This window comes from Aythya fuligula, chromosome 14 (genome assembly GCF_009819795.1).
Source record: "Aythya fuligula isolate bAytFul2 chromosome 14, bAytFul2.pri, whole genome shotgun sequence".
NCBI classification, from domain to species: domain Eukaryota; kingdom Metazoa; phylum Chordata; class Aves; order Anseriformes; family Anatidae; genus Aythya; species Aythya fuligula.
In genome coordinates, this window is record NC_045572.1 from 4,717,341 (window position 1) to 4,740,295 (window position 22,955).

General features: G+C 38.7%; 1 protein-coding gene across 2 annotated transcripts in view; it reads right to left on the minus strand.

Annotated features, from left to right (window-relative positions):
* The window catches only part of SLIT3 (slit guidance ligand 3), a 516,877-nt gene that overhangs the window by 43,180 nt on the left and 450,742 nt on the right, over positions 1-22,955 (minus strand). For both annotated transcript variants that reach the window (XM_032196646.1, XM_032196647.1), the window contains exons 28-29: positions 15,414-15,511; positions 8,510-8,649 (exon numbers count right to left, since the gene is read on the minus strand). In XM_032196646.1, coding sequence (XP_032052537.1) covers positions 8,510-8,649; positions 15,414-15,511 — 238 coding nt within the window. The remainder of the gene's footprint in view (positions 1-8,509; positions 8,650-15,413; positions 15,512-22,955) is intronic.

A 22,955-nucleotide genomic window follows, 5' to 3' on the forward strand; every position in this document is an offset into this window, starting at 1 on the left:
CTGGTAATAAAATGCACTGCACTGTTATTCTCATAAGAGACTACTCATTTGGTATCTAATAACTTGTATCGCTAGAAATGTTTTTTGCATTTTATTTTTTCCCTTCTCTCTTTTCAGTTATTAAAAAGAGGTCAGAGCCAACTGGAAAATTCAGGAGAACACAGAACCTAAAAATGGTTGGTTGGAGAGACATTGGATGTCCATACAATACGCTAGTAGAGAGATTGCCATGAAAATAATTTGGCAAAAATTATATTTATATATATTTATATTTATAATAATCAAATTATATTATTTGATGCAAAAAAATAAAGCTTATCTTAGATTTTTTTTCCCTTCCAAATGTTTAAACGTGCAATGAAGAAAACAGAAACACTGTCAAAATCCTTCAGTTGTAAATACACTTGGTCTGCTATGTTAGACACCAACAATCTACTAAACACAAAAGAAATTACCTGTAAAGCACTGTAACAGAGTTCTCTGTCTGGATTGTTAATGAAGAAGTTTGCTCTGGCTTGATGAACTGCCCACAATATTTAGCAGACAAAGAATTAAAAGATAGTTTATGCTTCTTATTCTGTGCTAATGCTGTAAAAATATTAAAGCATCAGCTTTAATCTGAGTGTTCACATAGCAGGTTTTGGCCTATTAAATAGTAGCTTGAAGTTGGACTCCACACTGAGATTTCAAGAAAATGGCTTGTTCCGAATTAAGGAGCAATTACCTCTAATCTTAATGTTCAACAAAGGGATAACTGATTAAGTAGCAAGATCTAGATAGCGAACTAATGATCTTTTCCCCAGTTCTGAATCTTGAACAAAGAACGTGCTCCAGTTCTATGCACTGCCAAAGAAAGAAAAAATCACATTCAACATCACAAAGGCCACAGCAACACAGCAAGCAAAACATTAAATAAAACAGAAAATTTTCCAGTGCTCTTATAAGGTGGTAACCTGCGTATAGTGTTACCCCTCAGAACCACTACGTCTGGAATATATCCTAATTTTGCTAGACCCTCTATATTTTGGAGCTGTACTACCTTATAGGAATGCTTTCCAATGACGTGATTTGTCTGGAATCTGTTAAGGATCAATTCAGTTGTTTACACAATCTAGTTCACCTAGTGGCATCTTTTCTATCGTGATTTTTATAAAAAAAAAAAAAAAAAAAAAAAACAAAACACCAAAAACAACAACAACAAAAAAAAACAACAATAAACAAACCCAAAACCAACCAACCAACCAACACAGCAACCACCACCATCACCACCAAACATAAAACAAACCAACCAACCAACAACAACAACAAAAAAAGCAAAAACCAAACCCCAACTAATAAGCATAAGTCATAGAGACATTGAAGTCACACATTTTTGTTTCTAATCAGAACTCTAACAGGCCTAACAAAAAGATAATGAACTGCAGATGGTCTTTGGTCTTTCAGAATGCAACTTTAAATACAGAGGTCTTTGAAGAATACTTTACATGCAGAAACATCTACTTATTTCCTACTGGCAAATCTAACACGGCCGTCTTTTCAGTGTCAGAGTGCTGAATTCACTACCCATAGGTGGACTCTGCTCCTCCCAGCTTTATTAACTACACAGTACGCACCACCTGCAGGTAAGTGGGTAAGTAATGGACGGGTGGTTAATTTCTAGTCCTCTGCTGTGTTTCCTCACAGATCGGATTTAATGAATCATGAAGCCCATTTGTGGATGGTATTCACTTCATCCATCCTTTAAGAAAGCAGTAGCTAAATGTATGGGTAGTTGAATATATGGAAGCTGAGATTACATTTTCTTAGAGACATGCTGAGGTCCTGATTAACAAGGAAATTCTCCAGCACACCTGGTTCCCAAAACATTACATTTTACAGCAAGGAATCTCATTTGTAGAAATCCTGCAGCTGAGAGCTCCAGCATGGCAGGACACCCATACTGAGACCAACAACTAAGGCTGCAGTACCGCTTCTTACTCTTTGGTCGCAGTACAGTGAAGTAAGGGGGGTTCAAACTCATAGTAGAGACATGGCTCTCCTCTAATAAAACCAGGCTGGAAGTACACATAGGCTTTTGTACAATGCAAAGAATCACAGAATAGCTGAAGTTGGAAGGGACCTCTGGAGGTCATCTGGTCCAACTCCCCTCCTCAAGCAGGGCAACCTACAGCAGGTTACCCAGGACTACATCCAGATGGCTTCTGAGTATCTCCACAGAGGGAGAACTTCCAGCTTTCCAACTCCTCTCATTTATGATTATACACATAGTGAGTGTAGGTGCCTGTTTATTTTCTGCACTGTAAGGAACACACCACGTTTGCCAAGCAACTAATGTTGAGAAACTTCATGTAAGACAAAACTCCTTCAGGAACGAAGAAAATACACCAAACTTTGACCATAATTTTCTGTTTGTCTCAAGGAAATTTTAAAAGAGGCTGATCATTAGATACTTGTTTAAAGCCTTCAGTGTTCATTAGGCAGTCTGTATCCTTGCAGAACCACATCAGGCTATCTAAAAACCTTCTGCTGTTTATGTCCAACAGATAGTTAAAACATGAAAGATGGCAAAACCAACCTAGAGTGCAATGATTCACTTCAGCTGCCTCTGATGCCCGCCTCAGGGATTCTAGCAAATCAGGCTAAGCTATGGGAAACAAGCTGGAGAGCTCCAGAAGTGAGTGTCAGCCACAAGTCACCCACAAAACTGCTTTCTTCCAGAGTTGTTTGGCTTGACTAAGTGCTTGGCTTTGGCTGTACAACATTACCACAATAAGATATGCCAGAAAAAGGGACCATAATTACTAACAGTGAATAGTCTAAAAGTAGCATAACTGCAAAAATCTCAGATACCATCTACCGCAGGACACCGCAAGGTCCCCTAAGGTAAAATACATCTTGGTCTTGTCTTCCAAACACATAAAACCAAAAATAGTTTCTAGCTTCATTTTTGAGATTTTTTTTTTTTCCTGTGATACAAACTGCTTGCAGTTGATTTTATTTTATTTTCCAGGGAAACAAACTATTTTAAAACATTTGCTTTTTTTTTTTTTTTTTTTTCCTACCATCTCCAGTGGATGCCATGTATTTTAGAAAAAAAAAAAAAAACCTATATTCTGTATTAGAAGCTACTGTTAGGTTTCAGAACAAAGAGGTGTGTCCGTTTGCTGAGGCTTTTTAGGATTCTTAGCAAAAATTGAAATATTTCCTTATTTTTATTCTTCTATGAGAACTAAATATTTCTGCTTCTGACAGATAGAATAAAGGAAAAGTCATGGCAATCACAAACAAAACTAAGTAAAGTAGCAAGTTAAGCATAAAACAACCTGAAGTACATAGTACCTGTTTGGTACAGATCAGTCCTTTATGCAGGTGTGAATACCTCTTCAAGTGAGAGTGCAGAGGACAGTGAGACTGAGGAAAGGAACTCTTTTTGGAGTTATAAAATGCTATATTTGGATCTAGAGCTATGAGGAAATCAGTGATGTCTTTCAAGAAGGTCTATGACAGTAATGAACAGAAAAATGGAATGGAAGGGACAAAGATGTATGAATTTTGTCCTACATTTCTAAAACACAAAGCAAGGGAGATAGTGTTAATATTAGTCAGAGATGAGGCATGTTACAGCAACAGATTCAGAAATAGATAAGGAAGCTAAGAGATGGGGAGAATGATGAAGATTTAAGAGATCAGGATGATGATGAAAAAGGATGGAAGGGAAGGGAAGGGAAGGGAAGGGAAGGGAAGGGAAGGGAAGGGAAGGGAAGGGAAGGGAAGGGAAGGGAAGGGAAGGGAAGGGAAGGGAAGGGAAGGGAAGGGAAGGGAAGGGAAGGGAAGGGAAGGGAAGGGAAGGGAAGGGAAGGGAAGGGAAGGGAAGGGAAGGGAAGGGAAGGGAAGGGAAGGGAAGGGAAGGGAAGGGAAGGGAAGGGAAGGGAAGGGAAAAATTCATAGCTGCTTCTTTTGATGTTCTTATAAATATTTTTGAAGAGGAGGAAACACTACAAAAATGTAAGGTGGAGCTGTAATCCATCAAGTGGTCAGATCAGGTTAAAAAACAGCCCATGAACTGCTCAAGCATTAGAGCTGGCAGGACATAGGCTACATGATTATCCTGGAGCAAGTACATGTTTTTAATTTAGCTTCAGGAATAAAATAGCAAGCTGGGGAGAGGAAAAACAAGATATCAGCTGACAAGCAAAGGCCATCAGGACTCAGCTACACTGCACGAATATTGGTTCAGTTATATAAACACAAACAAACGTTGAAAATGTTGACTTGGAAGAACAGTGAGGGAATGTGGTGGTCTGGGTAAGGGCTTGACTAAGGAGAATCGAGTCTAATGTTTCTGCCACAGATTTTTTTTTTTTTTTACTGCAGTCAGCTATCTGCCTACCTTTCCTCTCAGTCTTGCTCTCTTTAACTTATATTTTCCTCTTTCATACAACCCATTTGTACTAGCACATTTTTAAAGTGATTTGATGGAAAGGAAATAGGAAGAAGGTTATTGCATGAGGTTTTTTGTTGTTGTTGTTGTTTTGTTTTTTGTTTTTTTTTTAAACAAAAGTGAAAAGGGGCTGGAGTGTGGGAAATTCCTTCCCTCAGCTGTCACTTAACAAATTGGTCATTTTTTGTCTACAACCTACTTTGACTGGGGGAAAAACAGTCGAAGAATTTTAAAGGAAAACACTGTAAAAAGCTATTAATTGAAGAAAGATTTCTGGCCTTCATTATTTCAACCAATGAAAGCAAAATTTATGCATCATCATTTGGGATATTTTCTCCTAAAAAGGCTATAACAAGTAAAACTAGACAGACAGAAGATAAAGCAGAAAAATATTAAGATACGGAAAAAAATAAACCCTGGATACTGTGAATCTGTCATTAGTCAACATTTCCAAAACACGCATTTTTAGTTTGTGTTTCACTTCGGAACATAAGATTTACTATCGTTATTTAACCATTAGTCTGCCAGACAGGGGGAGATCCCAAATATTTCTTACAAAACAAACATATTCTTGGATCTTCTTTCTCTCGCTATTGACACTATTCTTTATAATACAACATGCATTTATTTCATACTTGCAGTGTTTACTGTAGTATGGTTACTTGTAGCAGTATTATGGTGTCCAAGACCACATGAGCAATGAAGGATTCAGACTACCTGCCATGCAGTGCTACCAGAGCTTGCCTCCCTCTACAGCCAAGAAAAGAAGACATCTGCAATAGCTGAGCATCTATAATGAACAGCCTGAATGCTACTGAAAACATCACAGATTATCAAAACAGAAACATCTAGTCTGAACTTCAGTGTAATTTAGATTGTTCTTAATTTAACTCATGTTTTTATTACAGTGTGTGCTGAGAAATCCATTTTCTATCTAGAACCAACAACTCTTGGATAAAATTGCATGGTCTGGATTGTTCAGTCACCGAGACCAGCCACTGAATTTCTTAAAGAAATTTCTATTCTCCATAGAACCATTTGTAAAGTATGAAAATCTTTCTCTGCCTACTTTATAAAGCTAATTAAGATTTTTCTTGAGATCTTCAAGATATGATCTCAATCCCCCAATGATTTTCATGCTTCATCTCTAATCTTTCTCATCTCTCAATTTGCTCCTTGAATTCTGAACAACAATGTTAAGTATAATATTTGGTCACAACAAAAAGAGATATCATAGAATATCCTGAGTTGGAAGGGACCCATGAGAATCATTGAGTCCACCTCCTGATATAACCTATGTTTTCCTGTCCTACTAGAAACACCCAGCCTATAGTATTGCTGTTCCTTTTGGCAAAGCATCACATTGAGAGTTCATTATAACCCAAACTACTTCACAGAAAACCTACTTTTGTCATGGAAACTATCCTCCATCATTCAATCTTTGCTCATATAAATATATATAAATTCCACACACTTAACTCTGAAGCACATACAGTTTTCTATCTCAATGGTTAACAAAGTCAGCACCTGAGAGAGAGGCAGGAAGCTCAAAGCACAATTCTGAGCACAGGAATAAGTATTCCTGACTCCTTCAGTCACCTGCTTTCTATCTGAAATATTAACATTCTCTAATCTTAGCATATTCAACCACAATATTAATGTTGTCTGCATCCATCTATCTATCTATCTATCTTTAAAGATACTGCCAAAGTAACTTCAGATATTGCTTCACTACACAATGGCTTATTTAAAGAGAATATACACAGAGATGTCCTGGCTGTCACAGGAGACTTCAGCAGTCAAACTCTGTGGTTATAGATCCTTCTCTCTTCAGGTCACACACTCAAGTAATTTTAAAGTGTTTCTCCATGACTTGCCTGTGTACTTCCATGGCATTTCCCCAGCTGCTGTTCAATCAAGCAACTTCAGATGACGTCCAGTTTCTTGTGTTTGAATTCAGCTCTTAGAGAACCCTTAAAATCATGGCTCAGATTCACTTGGCTCATTTGTAACTTTTGTTTGGCTGATGGTTTTAGTTCTTGCAGCTACTTTATGCTTTCTCTGCCTTTCTGCTCGGAGAGGGCCAGGTGTATCTCCGAGGGATATTTCAGCCCAGCCAGCTGCACTGCAGTGAGTCCTTCCAGGTGACTGATCACGTTTGATGAAATACCCACCTCCAAAATGGAGGTGAAGCCGGTTAAGGCAATTCTTTTACTGTGCTTCACTAAATTCTTCCTATTTTTAACCAGCACGAACTATTGAAAACTCTTCAGATTTCTAATTTAAGCTAACCCCCATTTTTTCAGCCCTTCTTCACTTACTATCTATACTATATTTTTCCAGAGGTATTTCCTGCTATTCTTCAAAGGCTCAGTCTCTTTCTGTTGCAGTCAAAGTTACTGCCTGCACTCCAGCAACAAAAGCTTACTGGGTGGTATATGCAATTGTGTGTGTAGAACATGCAAGACTGGGATCTGAAATACTCAAGTATTTGACAAATTCCTGTGAAGAACCATAGGCACAGCACAGACAATATGCAGGTGTAAAAAAAAAACCAACCTGGAAGTTGACTAGAAATGTTTCAAAATTGTTTCTGAAGTATCTGTGAACTCTCTGACCCCTAGCCAGACTGCCATTTGAGAAGAAATCCCAATCTAGTTCTTTCCTGCCTTTCTTTGAAAACTAAAAAAAAAAAAGTAATCTGCAATAAGCCTGTGAAAAGGAAACAGCATTTACATATATACTGGATTCAGTTGTTACTTGATAGATCTTTCCTTGGCTAGGCAAATATATTTCCTCTTGTAAATGTACAGGCTCTGCTGCCTTGTATAGAGTTTTGTTTGAAACCACCCAAGAATAGCTCACATAAATAGTGCACAAGTAAGCACAATGGGCTCAACATGCTATAAGCAAAACTCTTTACTCTGCTAAGCTAAATTTTTCAGTTTTTGGCAGAAAGATCATTTTAGAACTCCAATAAATGTACATTCAAGTCATAAGGCTTTTCTCAGCTAAAGATTTACATGGGCCTCCTTTGTATCAGCCACAAAAGTATTTTAAGAGTTTGGAAATTCTAGAAGCTTTCCCCCTGCCTTACTCAGCCACTCAAGCTTGATCCTCATTAAATCCCTTGACATGTAATATATTCCAGTGTACAAGAAGCCCTTCATTACTTCTCCATGCTTAGAAGGTAATAAACCCATTTCAAAGGATGGAACTAGGAACTGTTGCAGGTGTTTCCTTACCACTCCATGCTGAGCCAGGAAGGTCATGCTAACGCGGTTTGAATGAGTCAACAGTATACTCCAGTAATGACTTGAGAAAAAGCATTTTCAGATTGCAGTTAGTTTCTACCCTTGCAGAAGTTTTAGGAAGAAATTTATCTGAAATGTAACATGGGCACTAGAGGCAGTCATTCTGCTGCAAACTCAGTTACCAACTTCTGTCACTGTGGGCTTCACAAGTGGCTGCACATCTGCTAACTGGGCTAGTTTACATGGGTGCTTTCTTAAAACTATGAGTCTAAGGTTTCTCAGCCTTTGCTTTGACACCTGTGAAATGGAGATAATGAATTTAAACAGCAAATTGTCAGGCTCAGCTTATTTAATATATGCAGACCTTTAAGATCTCAGGTGAAAGCCATGCCCCAAAAGCTACCATAATTTAAACTGGAACTATTTTAATTTTACAAGATTCATATCCGATTCATATCAGACTCATCTCAGTACTGAGAATATTTCTGTAGTAAATGTAGAGAATGAATGTGAAGAAGAACAAATTTTTCTGACCCTTTAAACTTTAGTATTTTTTAAGTGTATTTTATAATGAAGTATCAAAATTTTGTCTCAGAATAGTGGTTGTGTTTGTGACTACAAGTGTATTGCAATATTGGCAGAACTGACATCTCTCCAGTAACTCACCAGTTGGACATCCACGTTACTTGAAAATGGGACTACCTTTTTTGGTTAATTATGCACTTATGGACAAAATAAACATGTATTTGGACATTTCCTCTCAGGCACTACAGAGACTCCTCACAGATTCCTGTTCTTTAATTGCACACCTTACCTGTGTAATTAGGAGGGCACAGACAGACATAGTTGTTGATCCCATCCACACATGTAGAGTTATTCTCGCAGTCATTATCTTCACAGTCATCTGGGTTTATTTCACACCTCTCTCCCTCATACCCAAGGGCACACGAACAGCTTTGGAGAAAGACAAAACATAATACAAGTTAGCATGGATTTGAAGAGGTGGGAGGTTTTGGGTATAAAACTGAAATTAAAAGATATACAAGAGAGTTGCTGGAGCCAAAATCATGTCCACTGTGAAGCACTTTAACACTACGTGTTTGGTGAAGGATGCAATCTGATGGTTCATGAGGTCATGCAATTATTTACATGAGATATAAAAGCATCAGCTGTAGACACCTTTTGTTGTGTTGCCCTTTGCTTTCTTTGTTGATAACCCTAGAACTGAAGGAAACAGCCTCAGGGCAGGAGAGTGAACACTCATCAGAATATTCAAGTCCTTGGCTCCTCTGCTAATGATTTTGCAAATACGTGCATACTTGCTTATTGAGGACTGCATAATCGTAGGGCAACTTGGCAGCTTTCAGATGGCTTGCTCTCTTGAAAGAACAACAGCTTGAACTAAATTTACAGACATGAACATTTTCTTCTCATTACCACTTTGTCACTTGTCCAAACAAGAAATGTTTGGGAATGGTTGCTTTTATGAGTACGATGAGGTTTCAGTACTTCCACAGCTCCTCCAATGTCTATTTGTAGAAGAGCTGATGATGTCTAGATGATTTAACTAAAGCTAAACACAAACAAACAATAGCAGAGCTAGTAACGGTTCTGTGAGGATGTGGACATTATTGAAGAATAATTGCAGTAAATATTTTATCTCACAAAACTGTGATGTACGGTCCCTGGAGGGAGCATAAGAAGCTAAGTGGCTGACAAATGACTTTATTTTTTTTTTTCAATCTCAGTTTCTTTTCTAGATCTAAAAGTTGGGTTTGCCAAGAGAACCTTTATATTTTAAACTAACTGTAAGTGGTGGATAGGTGGTGGCCATGGTTTCCTAAAAGAGAGTCTAAAAACATGTGTTAAGTGCTTCAGTCATTTCAGTGGCTTCCAAGAAGCCAGCAATGATATTTGAAGTGTCAGTATTGCTGTTCGCGAGTCACAGAAAGCATGTATGCAGAAGGGAAGGGTTGTTTCAAGTCCCAGTCCAAACTACACATTTACTGAGCTGTTCATTTCCGTTCCCATGTGAGTTCTGGTGGCAGAAAAGGAACTGAATAAATGTAAAACACTGCTGATTGATGAGGATGAAAAACAGAAAGCACCAGAGCAGTCACACTAATTGCCAGCCACTGCTTCCTGAAAGCAGGAGAATTTCCAATGCAGAGATGACTGCAATGTACTTTTTCAATTCAGATGGCCAGAGTACTCATGGAGTGGTTATTCTGTTGTATGTGAGTGCCAGGGAGCTGAGTTGGGGAATGCCCTGGAGAAATAGGAAGCTTCAGAGTCTGTGAAGAAAACCTGCAGCACTGTTGTGCTGGTTGCTCTCAGCACGGCGTATGTTTCTCTTCCTGCTGAGTGCCACAGACTGAGTGGAGTGCAGGGGCTCCAAGGGTTGGGATGGTACAGTGCTCATTGCCCTTCGGAAAGGTGGTAGGTTGGGCTTTGAGGATGAGCCTGGATTCTGGGCAACCTCAGAAAATAAGGGAATAACAAAGAGGAAGAAAAAAAGAGTAGGGAATGTGTCCTGAGTAACCACAATATTAGGACCTCCTAGAGGGGTAGAGGACAGGCCAGCCTTCCTTCAGTTCTGCCGTGATCATTCACAGGTCATGAGACTTAGAAACTCCTCACCATGAATACCCAAAACCAAATGGCTCAAATCAGTCCAACTTAGGACCCAACAAATCAAGAAATATTTTCTTTTCCCATTTCTATCACATTGTTGCCAATAAAATATCTCCTCTTGCTGACCCTGCAATGATGCTGAGGATTATAAGAAGCAGATATGAAAGAAGAGCTGGCACAGCATCTTTTGTGGGAACAGGACTGTAGGGGAAGGGGTAAAGACATCTAATTAAATACAGTGGCACATTCATCATGTCACCCTTTTCGATTACAAAACCCCATTTTCAGGGGCTTATAACTCAGCCATAAAAATATGCTCCAGGCTGCATCTTGGCATCCAAGGTCTCAGTTTGGGAGCACAATTTTTTTCTCTCCATTTAAAGAAAAGCAACAAGAGTGGCTTTGTGCTGGTTATTTTTATGTGACTATAACACCATTTTCCTTCCACAAAAGGACTGGGATAGCTTGCATGTATGCAATTAAAAATGACATTATTAAATACTATCACAGTAATGACTCAACTCAGTAGAGTTACCATTAGTAATAATACATGTGGGATTGTTAGCATACAATTGCTCAGTATTAGGACACATTCCATACTGAAGGAAATGTCAGCATAATTAATGACATTTGGCTACTGGTCCCTATGTATTATAGAGAGTCTTTAAATTATTGCTTATGTATAATTCTTTATTTTGATTTGCATTCAAATGTGCCAAATATGAGGACTGAAATTAAATGATAAAACATACAATGTGGGACCTGGATTGAACCATATGTTGAAAGAGTTGCAGTTTGGGACTGTTTGTATGTATTTCTCCAGAAAAAGCTTAGAAAAAAAATGAAGTTTGCAGAGTGACTGGAAGGTCATCAAACTTTTGGGTTCCAGCTGACCGAGAGAGAAAATTAATTCCAGAGACAATGATGAAAACTGTGTTCTGAATAAATAGTGAGGCAGCGAGAGACAGCTTTTCATTTGGACCTGAGAAACAATGGAGCCATGCAGGAAAGAACCATTTCCTAAGACACTGTGATCTAAACTAATACAGGTCCAATTCCTTATTCTTGTTTAGGGATTTTGCATTAGTGTTGTACTTTCCTATAAATAAATAAATAACGCTCAAAGTCATCATTATTCTCTTGAAGATAGGATGGAACACAGAATTTAATTACAACATTTTGGGGGAAAACTTTTGGAGCTGCAGTGTACTAACAATTTTGTAAGTTCACTATAGTCATTTTTTTTCAAAGTGCAATGAAACAGTTAAAAATCTGTTTATTAAAATAGGCATACATACAGTACATTATGTTTCAAAAAACAACTTCTAAATACTGATGATAAATTCTTTGAAGAATATTACTTTTTCTTGGTAGAGGAGCTTTCTACATCTGTATTCCAACAGAGTAGTCTGTAAGCCTGGAAGTGCAACACTTCTCCTTAAACTAGGCTGAATTAACAGTAGGGAGTCCAGAGTTTTTCATTTATGAAGGAACTTAAAGTTTGTGGAAAACACTAAAGAAAATGCTCTGGACAATGGAGATCTTTGTATATGGGGAAAAGTTAAAGTAATGTGCAAACTGTTTCCCAACACCGTAGGCTATCAAAGATAAGCTGGTTGCCTGTGGCTAACTCTGAAGCAGAGCTGACAGCTCTGCCTCTTTCATCAAAGTCTCACTTACAGGCATGCTAAATGAGCAAGACATGTCTGATTGACCATCTCGTTTTATCAGTTTCAATAAGCACCTTTTTTTGGCAACCTTTTGTCATAGCAGACACAGATTAGATTAGAACTTAACGGGAGGAAGAACTTCATGTTTCTAATCCTCTGAGTCACACAGTGACACTTAACTATTCTGTAATGCAGAAAATGTCCCTCCCTAGAAAAAAAGAAAAAAGAAAAAATAAAGAGAGTATGTGAAAATAATTTAGATTAAAAAAAAAGCCTGCAAGAATAAAGAAAGACTGAAGAACTCCAGCTGAACCTGTGCCCTTAGAATGCCCCTCCAGGACCTACTGCTATAACAAATCTGAGCGATTCAGTCCCCTGCTGCTGCGAACCCTCGCAGGTACCAGACACAGCAGGCAAGTCAGGCTGGAATCTCAGTCATAACTATGAATTTCCTGTCTTTGCCTGGTGAACATCACCACCTTAGCATTATTTAAAAGGTAATTTTCTTGTCTAAGGCTACAGAAACTTGAGAGTTAAACTGCCTGGCATTTCATATGCAGGGAGTTTTGGCTTAAGTTTCTTTTTTTAAAAGAGTAAAGATTTGACAAGTTTGGCAGCAGAGTTTGTATATGAATATATTTCCCTTGAGAAGAGAATATACAGAAGATATAATTTCTTTTACAGGCCACACAACAGAAAAATCTAAGGAGGCCTCTCATGAAAATGTTTTTGACATCTACTTCCTCACAGCTTATAATCTAATGCAACGTTTTCCCATCTTGAGGAGCACAACTTACATGCATGCAACTCTTGCAACTCTGACTGCTGCCATCCACTGGAGAAGAGATTTCCCACAATAAAAAAAAAAAAAAAAAAAAAAAAAATATTTTTTTTTTTTTTTTTCCCTTCCTGGACTGTTCCATCCCCACTCCACACTTCTCTAAAAAAAGGTAAAGCCTCACACTCCTGTTCTGCAGAACAGGGAGGGACAAGGATGCCTTAGTGGACTGTCTGTATTGAAACACGGTGAGGAACTAGAGCAGTGCATAAGCTGAACATTCAATTTTATGAATAAAGATTTTGATGAGATATGGTTTTATGGGTATTTTATTAGACCAACCCAAGCTATATAAATAACTATAAAAGCAGAAATCTTCCCTAAAAAGCCCCAAACGTTGTTAAGCAACATAACCACTCCTGCTGTTTTGTAAAGGATCTCAAAAACTACATCCATTTGGAACCAAAGTAAAGCCCCTGAAAATGTGAACTTCACGAGAAAAATTCAACAGTAGCTTTTATTTCAGCTCATTCAAAGCATTTTTTTAAAAAAACTTTCTACCATGGAAGAAGAAAAAAAATGATGAATAAAAACCTGAACCAAAATAAAAACTGAAGCCTTTTATTCCAGTATTACAGATATTATGAAATGTTTTACTAGCACGTTTTTAGTGTCAGCCAGGTTTTGCAAAATGAGTACTGAGTGACAGATAATACAATACAGTTTTGCTTTGGTACAAGCTGGCCAAAGCCATCTAACCAGTATTACATGAGGGTGACATAAAGGGAAACTGAACTATAGAGCAATAGAACATTGAACAAACCTCTTGAACAAAACCTGAACTTTTACTCCAAAAATTGCTGGGCTTGTTATGACCTGAATCAAGAAGAGGACTATCAGATCACCAGTGCTGAGCGGTGGTCTCACCAAAATCTAGAGTGCCATGACCATGACCATTTGCACGCGCTACGGTCTGCAGAACCTCTGCATCCCACCCCCATGCACTAATGTGACCCACGCACATGTCTGTACCCGGAGGACATCCTCTACTGCTCTGCTCTGGGTCTCATTGCAGCTGCCCAAACAGAGCTCCAGATGGCCTCATGGAAACATGCGGCCACGTCTTGTGTTCCAGTGGTATGGTGGAAAGCCTCGGGCTGTTGTTTGTAACAGAGCCCAGCAGTGTCCCTTTCACCACCATCAATGCACACTTTTCCACTGTAGTATCATCAGTTCGCTTCTGCTTCTAGCGTGTGCTGGAACTGCTTCTGGAGAGTGTGTATGTGTGGGGGGGGGGGAGTAGGAGGGAGAATTTTCTTGAGGGTTGGCAAGCCCAGAGACAGAGAAGCTGTGGGGTACTTCTCCCTTTTTCTTCTTCACCATTCATCCCACCCCCACCCACAGGGCAAGAGGGAAGCTATTCTGTGCCTCATTCCCTGATGAAGGGTTTGGGGAGTCAAGAAGAAGCTACAGTGCTCTGCTGGAAATATAAAGGTGTTGTGCCTTTGGCTGGGGAGGAGGATGGGGTTAGTGCAGTCTCTGACTGCACCTGAAGTCCTGTCAGTCACCCAAATTTTCACCTGGCTCTTTCTGTTTTGAAGAAATTGTATTTTCTGATATAAGATGATATGGGTTTGCTGATCTGGTTAACAGTCAACCTCAGCTGGAATAATCCTAATCACGGCTGAAACCAAACTGGAACTGAACTGCAAAAATGTACTGTCTTGACTCTCTTCTTATCCCATTTATAAACTGTGCACTTGTGGGTCTCCCTCCCGCTGTCTCTCCCTCTGTCTTTTGCTGAGAGAAGTTATATATAGGAGAATACACGGCGACAGCCTGATTAATACAGACATGCTCTTAGAAGTGAGGCTTTCATATGTGTAACTGAAACATCATCATGGTGTGCGCTTACACATATTTTGTGCAAGAAATAGCATGAATTCTGAGGACCTAATCAGTGAAAATTTGAGGAACGATTTTCTAAAAAAATTTCTAGCAACTTTTTAATGACAACTAGTGGCCAAAGCCTTGAACTCGTATTTTCTTAGTTGTAAAATAGGACTTGTAGGAGCACTAATCTCCCAACAGCTGCATGAAAAAAAATCTAAATTCCTCTTGGAGTCTCCCCATCTATGTTACATCTTTCTTATGTGGGAAAACTGAAACCCATAATAGCCAGCTGTAAAGGTTATTCTCTTTGCAAGCATTATGCCTAAAAAGATGTGGCAATCTCTCCACATTTTTTAATTGTTTCTTTAAAGCCTGTTTGTCTACAAGATTCAGTATGAAAACATTTTGCATCTGGTTGTCAAGCAACAGATGCTTATTTTACAAATACAAAAAAGGGTATGCGTGCATTTGAAATGCCCCAAGGAAAATTAGCATACAGATAACACAATGCAGATCAGGGAGACCACTCAAAATAGCTCTTAGAGCATGTCCCATTATGAGAAAATAAGGAGGCCTGTTTCAAAGGAAACAATATGTCACCACTGAAACCAGATTAAATTTTTTGTCTGGCAGATAGAATTGTAATGTACAGCAGCTTTTACAAAGTAGTAATTATAGTTCGTTAATGTAAAGTAGAAACATTTATTTTATCATCTCATTTTAAATGAACTTTGTGTTATTACCTGAATCCATCCTTATTTGCCTCGGTGAGGTGGCAGGTCCCTCCATTCTGACATGGATTTTGAATGCAAGAATTAATGGGCACACTGCAGTCCCGACCCTGTTTGGGAAAATTCAGAAGAAAGAAAGGTTAGTAAGATTCCATCTGAATCAATACCTATAGCTCCCTCACCCTATTTGTGAGGCTACTTACAGTAGGGCTATGGTCTTCAGAAGCATCACATCACCTAATGTTTTTTATTGATGGCAGATACATTCATCACTTAAGTGAGAATTTGGACAGGGCGATTATTCTAATCAATGGGACGGGTGGGTATCTTGGTGTCATTTGAGTTTCAAGATATTGGTTAACTCTCCCATTTTATTGTTTTAAGGAAACAGCTGGTTTTATCGGTACTTTAGCACACTTTAACCCCCAGTGATAGTTACACTGAAAAGAATGAATCATGACCAAAGATAGGCAGAAGGCCATGCACAGTCAGCTCAAGACCACAGAGTCAGCACTCATTCAACTGCATTTACCAGGTACTCAGTTAAAAAAAAAAAGTAACAATGCACCATATTCATTACTAGACGTTGTCAAAACTTAAAGGAGAAAATCCATTTTATCCTGGGAGCTGAGTTTGAGTTTCTCTATGGATCACACCGAATCCTGTTTGATATCGTCTTTCAATCAGTTCCTTTTTAAAGATCACCCTAAAATATACATCAGTTCCAACTGAACTTCACTAGCTTGGACAACCTTCACTGTTACCAACTGACTTTTTATTGACTCTTCAAGGCATAGACATCTTTCTCTGATCATTATATTCTACTGATTAGAAAAAGCTATTTGTAAAATTGGCAAAAGCACTAAAGAGGTTGTTCTTTCCCTTCAGTTACTGTCACAGTAAGGTGGAATAAAGACAACTGAAAGTCTGACAGTAGTCAAGGGATCTGTGCAATCAAAACAAGTTCAAGAGATTTCTTTACTCTTCCTATCAAAGATCCTGTTAGCAGTGGCCTTCTGCCAGCTCATCTACTGGAAAGCTGATACATGACTGCAATCAAGATGAGAAAAATATCTCAGGAGAAACATTAATTCAGTCAAAGTTGATGGGATTTTTGGCTTTGGTTTAAAAAACATTATTATTGTACTTGAGAAGAATAACAAGTGCATCTATTTGGAAATCCCTAAACAAAGAGGGCAGATTCCAGCCCATGACACCAATTCATAACAGCGGTAATCTTTGTGTATTAGTTTTGAACATTGTCCTACCTCTGCCAGCTCTCCTTGCTGACAACACTCATCAGAAGTCATTCCTTTCTCCACTGGCTTTGCAACACTTTAGATAGCTGGTGTGATGTACCAGAGCGGGGAACACTCAACAGACATTTACGTAGCCTCATTTTTCTAAGATTGCTGTGTTGGGGAAATGGAGCATCTTGATGCTTCAGCTATATACTGCACCTGAGAGCATCACCTGTTAGTTGTTTTTCCATCTAGCTTTGAGGCTTTGTTGCTCTCACTTAAGATACGTTACATTAGAATTAAGAATGGGCTTTGAGAAGCCTAACACTGTACTTGGCAGATAACTGACAGTGATTAGCTTGTCTCAGGATGGCTACATGTACAGTGAGGTCTCAGGATGGTTATACAGTGGGGTATAGAAAAGGATGGAGCAACTACTTTAGAAGAATATATTACAAAGACTAAGACTTAATAGTCTGGAGAAAAGGGAGCTAAGGTGGGGGGGGAGTGCTATAATTGGTGTTTACAAAATCATGGAGGTGGTAAATGCAGAATTTGTTACTCATCATTTCCCTTAGCAGAAGAGGAACAGTGACTGATAGTTTATGTCAGATAGTCAGATAGTTTAGGAGCCATTAGGCAAATTCATGGACAACAGAGTCAAGACAGATATGAAAGGCAAAAGGCAGACATCAGCATTCCTAACTGGATGATGGTGGGTGCTGGGAGAACCAGAGAGGAGTGCTGACCAGGCTTGCATCCTTTCCTTTAAAAGTAAACACTTGCTGCCTGCAGTACAGAAGGAGTGCTGTGGTAAATGCACTACAGACCTTGCATGGCTTTTCTCATGCTTTTATGTCAAAGTTACTTGAAAGGCTTACTTGGCTCTCAACAAGGAAAATGTTCTTTAGCTTGTTTCAAAAGTCCCTGAACCAAAAGTACTTGATTTTGTGCATTATCAGGAAATAGATCTCTCATGAAAACCACACTAGGATAAATTTGCTCAATTTGTCAATGGCTGCATATCTGTTTGAGAAATCTTGCTTACTTCTTTTGTAGAACAAATAGGCTGGTCACGTCGTTCAAATGGTTCAACACTGGCCACTTCTCGCTTACATCCTACATTGAACAGAAGAAATTCTTGCTCAGCTCTTCACAGGTGTCCCCATTTCTGATGACACGCCCAGCCCAGAGGTGGCAAGCCAGTAGGAAGAGGACTGTGCTGGTTCTGCGACTGCTCAAGCTCCGTGCATACTTTTAGTACTGTATAAATAATAGAAGCACTCTTAATTTGTCTCTGGAGTGCTCATCTTGAAATTGGTGCAGTCTCAATAAGCCTTATCAAATGCAACAACAACAGAAACACCACCAGCCCTCAGCAGCCTGTACGTGGGATCTTCCTACAGAGTTCATTTGACCAGGTCTGCCCACTCATGATGCTAGGCTCTCACCTTCACATCATACATTTCAGTCCCCCAGATACTACCAAAGTCTCCAGTATTTTGTTGGACAGGACATAGTGCCATCGTACTGTGAGAAAAACTGAGACACACAGTAATTATACGTTCATCCAATACAGCAGAGGAGCTTTGTTACAGAAATAGGAGAAGAAATGCTATTTCCTGAGGCTGTGGCAGCCACCACTGCCTCCCAGCACTCCCCAGAGAGAGGCAGAAGCTTTGTATTTTTAGATTTGTGCAAATACAAGGCAACACGGACATCCTTTTTCCCTGGTTCAACAAGAAGGGAAACATTTCCAAACAACAACAGAAATACCTGGCTCACTGTGAGTTCATTCCCCCAGCACAGCAGTGCAGACAGCATGCAAGGTCCTCACCCAAGACCTGGCAGAGACAGTTTGTGTTTCATCCACACTGCATTTGCCAAACAGCCCGTGCTTCTCCACTTGAAATCCTGAGCCCCCTAATGTCTCTGGGAAGAATTGGGAAACTGCCGAGGGAAGCTCATGCAGGTTTTATTTTGGCACCATGCGGTCTGCAGCACTTTGCAGACGCAAGTTACACAGCATTAACTCTAATCTGCCGCTACCCTTCTGCAACGCTGCCTGGGCTTTATCCATCTGTGTTGTGAAACCTGTGTGCCTAGCACGTTATCCTAGCGGAGCTGGAAGATGCCACCTCTTATATTTCTCAGATCACAAGTACTTTTCCCGTGTCCCTGAAGAACAACCATTTTATAGATACTTCACTAACATCAGTTACTTCTATTTCATACAAACTCCTCATCCCTGTAGCATTAGCATATAAAATTCTCCGAAGCCAAGCAGAGCAAGATACAAAGCAGAAACCACAGCATTTTTTTTCCTGAAAGTTTTTATCACAGTTGAACACTATAAACAGTCCCATTACTTCTATGCTAATTATTCAGATTATTTTGAATGTTCTTGTAAAAATTTAATAAAGATAAATGTTCAAATGAGAGCAAGACATTTTCAGTCTCTCACTGGCACATGCAATTGCTCATGACTTAGACTTAGCTTTCATTTCTTTGCTGAATGTGGCTGAATTATTGGCTTCTTGGGCCTCAGGCACCATGGAAACCAAAGGGTACGTGCTGCTGAATCAGACAATTACAACACTAAGTTGCTATGTGGCTTTAGGAAAACCAGAGTCTCTCTGACTCAGTTTACTCATTTTAATAAATGGGCAAACACCACATATTCCCTCTCTAGGGATTATCTTCTCTCAGTTGACATTATCAGTAGCACATGGAGAGTCCATACAACACGTACGATTTCTCTAGCACAGAAGACTGAAAACCAAAGAATTCTGAGACCAGAGAAGCTGCAGAAAATATTGCTACTAATAAATCTATAGCAAAGCAAGGCCATTTTATTCCCGTATAAGAATGCCACTACCCAGAAAAGCCTAAAGACATTCTAGAAACATCTTTCAAATGAATAATGCAATTTTCTAGTCTCAATTTACAGAAAGACTATTCTTACTGGAAAAATGGAATTGCTGTCAAACATCAGTAAAATTAATTTATCCATGGATTGGGAAAAACTCTTTGAATTGCATTCCCCAGAAAGAACTATTCTTACAAAGGAGAATATTGTATATTTGCTTCAAGACTAAAGAGCCTTTTAATGAAGTCTGAATCAGAAGAGGTGCAGACTTCGTTTCAAGGACAGGCAAGAAAACATGACTGTCTCAGCAATTCACAGAAAGAGCATGAAGGTCCCTCTGTGTGCAATATTTTATTTCTATTAAGCTGTAATAAATTTTTCTTTAGTCTGATAAGAAAGCATCAGATCCAAAATATGTTTATATAATTTCTCTCATTTTCTGGAGAAGAGGAAAGGATTAGGTGTTGAAACACAGAATTTCTGCAACTAATCAGGAGACTTATAAGTTCAGATTCCAGCTGACTCTTTAAATTTGAAGTACCTCAACTGGTCCAGATTTTAGCTGAGCTAATCCAACTCCAGATTTTCAGTGAATGAGAACAGAAACTGTCCACCATGCTTGGAAAGTGTCAGTTCTTCCTTTATACTTAACAGCAGTTAACCACACCGGGCACTAGTGTGTATACAAGCTGTTGCTCACTACTGCTGTGCCAAATGCTGGCCTTTACAAGTACCCAGCACTGGAAAACATGACATCATAATTAGCAAAACACACAAGAACAAGCAACAAAAACTATTATGGACCTCAGCAGGAAGAACAAAGAATAATGTGATTAAAAAGAGCTCATTTGCTTTGATACTATTTCAGCCAACACAATTTTTCTTTTTTTAAATTAATTTTCACAAATAACAACATTGTCTGTGGAGATTGCATTCAGGATCACATGGCAGAGAGCTGACCTGCGTTCACTTTATTGTGATCCTTCCCTGGTTTCTAGCAGCTGCAGGCACAGCTAAGAGATGGCAGCATGGAGCATACCACAGCCACAAGGCAGCAACCTGGAACAGAAAGCTCTCACCGCTGGCTGCTGCACGAACACAAGGCAGCCACTGATGGAGACACCTGCAAACAGCAGAAATCTCTCTAACTTCAGTGGTCTGCAAACAGGAAGACCTTCCAGCTGATTACAGCCTTGTTCAATGACTTCAGGGTTTTAAATCATGCTGGAAAATGAACTATAGAAGAAAAAAACACTAACGTTTATTTAAGTTGTTAACTATATGTAATGTGTTCATAATAAATTTTATTTAGATAATATATGCAGAGAACAGATGGTAGTGTTCATGTGTTTAGTAAAAATACGAGACCAAGACAAATAAAGCTGATAGAAATTTTAAATTAAGAAGTAGGAAATTTTCATAAACAACTTAATTACCATGCTCTAAATACAGCTAAATATTTTAGGAAAATCAGAAAAAAGTTACCGGCTACAAAGATACTGTATTGCAAACCTAGTCCTTGACATTCCTAATAGTGGAAGTAATGCATCCACACCCAACATTAATATACTAGTCTTATTAGTGTCCTGGAGAGAAGATAATAAACAACCATTAATTAAAGGGAAAAGACCAAGTAAATGTACTTCATGAGATGCATGAAAGAAAATTCACAGAAAGATAAACACATGTACAGTGTGTTCTATGACTGCACTCAGGAATGCTATTCAAGCTTAAAGTATCTGCCAGCTTTACATTTTTAAAATCCTAATATTGTGAAATTAAGAAACTCTTACAAACACAGATGTAGCTTCATTCTGCTTCCACAGAGCTTTAGAAGTGTTTTATTAAACAATTTATTGACTTAGACTGATTGCTTGAGTGTTAAAACTATATCTGCATGTGCCAGTGGGATTTGTTCATACATTCAGACCTACAAAGGTCTAATAAGCAGAGTAAGGAGCTAAATGTGGTGTGTAAACAAGTCATGATTCCTGGTGCTTTATATAAAAGAATGAGAAAAGATGGGGTGAGAGGAGAGGGGGAAAAACATCCAGAAACAAAAGAATACACAGAAATAATACAATTCAGTTTAAAATCCTCAATGGCTTTTTGACATGAATTTTGCTTCTTTTGTGCTTAGGAAAGTGAGAACTATGATCCAAGGTTTTCCTCAAGTTATGGCATTCAGCTATATAAGGTATAAACTGATGTTACTGTCTTTTACCTAGTGGTATTTTTAACAGCATCTTCTTTCTCCATTTGAGACCTTTATCCCCCTGTCATAAATGGTCAGAATTGGACAGTAAACTGAAATATTCCCAGGGCAGGAAGGGAAAGAGATGTTTTACACAAAGTTCGATCTTGTAAATCTCAATTCCACTAGAAAATTAAGCTAGGAAATAAGACTAAGTACTCAGAGGTTTCCCTGTAATAAATATATTGACAAACTATAAATGCAAAGGAGAAACAGAATGAATTGTGTAATTAACCAAGGAAACATGATGCCATGAATTCAGCTACACAGCAAATACACCCTGCTACGAGCTTCATAGGAAAAATTCTCTCATTAAGTTCTGTTCATGATTGTGTATTTCAGAGCCTTTCATTGTAAAGAAACTCAGTATTTAATACGTCAAGATTTTTAAAAGGAAAAGTTTTAAGTGTACTACAAATCATAAAGCAAGTTATGAATGCTAACGTGTCATCTTATGCTAAATGCAGCATGAAGGACTTGGACACCTCAGCAATCGTTGCAAACAAAGCTACTCAGCTCTGTGAAGGGAATACTTAGATATCAAATAATTAGAGATGCTGCAAACTGAGTGAAGGATTAAGCTAACTTTAAAAAATAAAAATTAATCTAAAATCTCTTACAGGAAGGACTAAGAAATATATTACTGGGAATCAGCCTACCGTCATTTTACCAATGAAACCATTTGAAACCGATTTCCTAATTGATTGCACTGATACAAAGATATAAGTAGACTGCTTACAACTGGTACACAGTAGTCTAAAGCTCTTCAGTAGATACAGGTGGTACTGTTTCCTTATTTATGCTCTTTCTAGCCATGGATGCAATGGCTAAGCCTCAATCTGGAAAAGATGCAGATGACGCTCATTGGCAAGGTCAAACAACTACAAGAGCTGGCAGGGTGTATGCTAGATCCATCTGCTTAGGCATATATACAAATTATTTGGCAAGGCAAGGATAATATCACAGTAATTTTGGATCAGACTGCTTTTAGATTGCCAGGTGGAAGCAGAAAGGTTTTGATCATCTGTTGTTTGCAAAGAGGTCGTGACTCCCTCTTCTGAACACACACCTTGCTACAGACATCCACGCCTTGGATGCCTCTAGGTGAGGATACTCAGTGGTTAGGTTATGAATTAACTATTTCTCTTTCATCTGTCATCTGTCCCAACAGGGTAATAAAAGAGCACCTT